This window comes from Muscardinus avellanarius (assembly GCF_963383645.1).
Source record: "Muscardinus avellanarius genome assembly, chromosome: 12".
Classification (NCBI taxonomy): Eukaryota; Metazoa; Chordata; class Mammalia; order Rodentia; family Gliridae; genus Muscardinus; species Muscardinus avellanarius.
In genome coordinates this window covers 50,490,656-50,493,216 of record NC_137798.1, presented here as the reverse complement: position 1 = coordinate 50,493,216, position 2,561 = coordinate 50,490,656, and the positions used below count along the sequence as shown (strand labels likewise).

Below are 2,561 nucleotides of genomic sequence, written 5' to 3'. Positions count from 1 at the left end.
GTGATTCATAGTCACAAAGTTTGAGAAACACTGTCGCTATAGACTTTAAAAGTCTCTTCTAGCTCTGATCTTCCATGGCCAGAATTCTGTACTTCAATTACCCACAACACATTAATAAAAGACATACTATTGAGTCTTGTATTCCTTTTTCATTAACTGAAATTAAAAATTATAAATCCGGCAGTCGGCAGCGGGCTCGGCAGCGGCGCCATGGGGCTGAACTGTGTGCGGGCGGTGTTCTTCGACTTGGACAACACGCTCATCGACACGGCGGGAGCGAGCTGGAGGGGCATGTTGGAGCTTCAAGGAGAGAGCCAAGGATTATCAGATGGAAAACCCACTTTCAAAAGCCAGTCCTCCCAACCCTGAGTGTCCTGTCCTTCATGCCTCATCAGGTAATAAAGCTCTTACAGTCAAAATACCATTATTATAAAGAAGAAGCTGAAATCACCTGTGATAAAGTTCAAGTTAAACTCAGCAAGGAATGTTTTCATCCTTACAGTACATGCATTACAGACCTGAGGACGTCACACTGGGAAGATGCGATCCAGGAGACAAAAGGTGGTGCAGACCATAGAAAATTGGCTGAAGAATGTTATTTCCTGTGGAAATCCACACGTTTACAGCACATGACCCTAGCTGAAGACATCAAAGCCATGCTCACTGAACTTCGCAAGGACGTTCGCCTACTCTTGTTAACAAATGGTGACAGACAGACGCAGCGGGAGAAGATCGAGGCATGTGCCTGTCAGTCCTACTTTGATGCTATTGTTGTAGGTGGTGAGCAGAAAGAAGAGAAACCAGCACCGTCTATATTTTATCATTGCTGTGATCTCCTGGGAGTACAACCTGGGGACTGTGTGATGGTTGGTGACACATTAGAAACTGATATACAAGGAGGCCTCAACGCGGGGCTGAAAGCTACAGTCTGGATCAACAAAAGTGGGCCCGGGCCGCTGACACCCTCTCCTGTCCCACATTACGTAGTTTCCTCTGTACTGGAATTACCTGCTCTCCTACAAAATCTAGATCGCAAAGTCAGTATGTCAGCTTGAAGCACACACAAGGGCGTACCTACAGACTTCAGGGTAAATGATATGGTTGAAACTAGGAGAAATCAAGTATTCCATATATTATGGTTCGTTTCTAAGGCTAACTTGACTTAGGATTTGATGGCTCTTTTGTGAAAGTCCTCCCAACCTTATTGCTTTTGACAACAGTTGACTTGTCCTTATATCTGAAAATTCAGTTTGCATCAGTACAAGCTGCTTTTAATAGTGTATAGTCCAGAAAATTTGAGGAAATAACATTATTTGTTAGGCTCTGATGAAAAATTTTAAAATTATTTTATTAATCTTTTATACTAAGCAGGGTAGTTTACACAAGTGCAGGTTTTATGGCTTAAAAATTATTTTTTAATGGTGTTTGGGGCTAAACCCAAAGACATTCTACCTCCAAACTACGCCCCCAACCCTATGTTATTTTTTATTGGGGAACAGGGTCTCACTAAGTTGTTGAGGGCCTCAAAAGTTGCTGACACTGGCTTTGAACCTGCAGTCCTCCTGTCTCAGCCTTCCAAATATCAGGATTATAGGCATGCACCATCACATCCAGCTTGCAAACAGATATATAAAATGACAGTAGAGATTCATCAGAGCAATTGGGTCAGATAAATTAGGAGTAAGTCATGCAACAAGACATTTCATAGTGGCTATTTTGCATATTTCAAACATAAAACGTTTTGCCTATTTGGGTGTGTGCTTTCGTTTTTTTGTAATTTTGCTGCATAACTTTTTTTTGGAGTGGGAAGAGTAATTTCTTTGTGTTGTATGCATAACAAATAGATCACACCAGTAAAGAAAAAGCTAAAATCAAAAAAAAAATTATAAATCCAAGCCAGGTATGGTGACACACACTTGTAATCCCCACACTTGGGAGGCTGAGACAAGAGGATCGCACAGGCTCAAAGCCAGCCTCAGATACTTAGTGAGGCTCTCAGCAATTTAGTGAGACTCTGTCTCCAAATAAAATATAAAATAGGTCTGGTAGTATAGCTCAGAGGTAGAAAGCCTCTGGGTTCCACTCCCAGTACCACCAAAAAAAAAAAAATTATGAATGCAGCAAATAAAAAATAACTTAATCTAGTGGCAATAATGAAGGTTACATGAAATTTATTATTGATCAGACAAAACAAATGTGGTGGGCATGAGGACACATTTTTTTAGTATGCTTACCAGGTATAAACATAAGATGCTATTAAATAAGGCAAAATGAAGCAGCTTTACAGAAATCAAAGAAGACATCCATGATAAACGCAAGAAGAAAATCATAATGCCAAAAGCAACATCTCATTTGAAATCAGAGATATAGTCAAATTGTTGTGCAGAAGAATATAATGTAATTGCAGTGTCACAGAGCATCCTGGGGAGTTGCCTTTCTCCTATCTCTTTGCCCTACCCTTCCCAGATCCTGAGAGAAGTCTATGTCCTGTCTCTGCAAAACCATCCCTAACCAGACATGGGGGTGCATGTTTATAATCCCAGTTCTTGGGAAGCTGAGAC

General features: G+C 40.8%; 1 protein-coding gene across 1 annotated transcript; it reads left to right on the top strand.

Annotated features, from left to right (window-relative positions):
- Positions 1–210: 210 nt before the first annotated feature.
- On the top strand, positions 211–1,055 carry LOC308271627 (N-acylneuraminate-9-phosphatase-like; the record flags this gene model as incomplete). Its single annotated transcript, XM_080708080.1, has 2 exons — positions 211–300; positions 396–1,055. 2 exons carry the CDS (start codon positions 211–213, stop codon positions 1,053–1,055), a joined length of 750 nt encoding a protein of 249 aa, XP_080564206.1.
- Between the last annotated feature and the right edge of the window lie 1,506 nt (positions 1,056–2,561).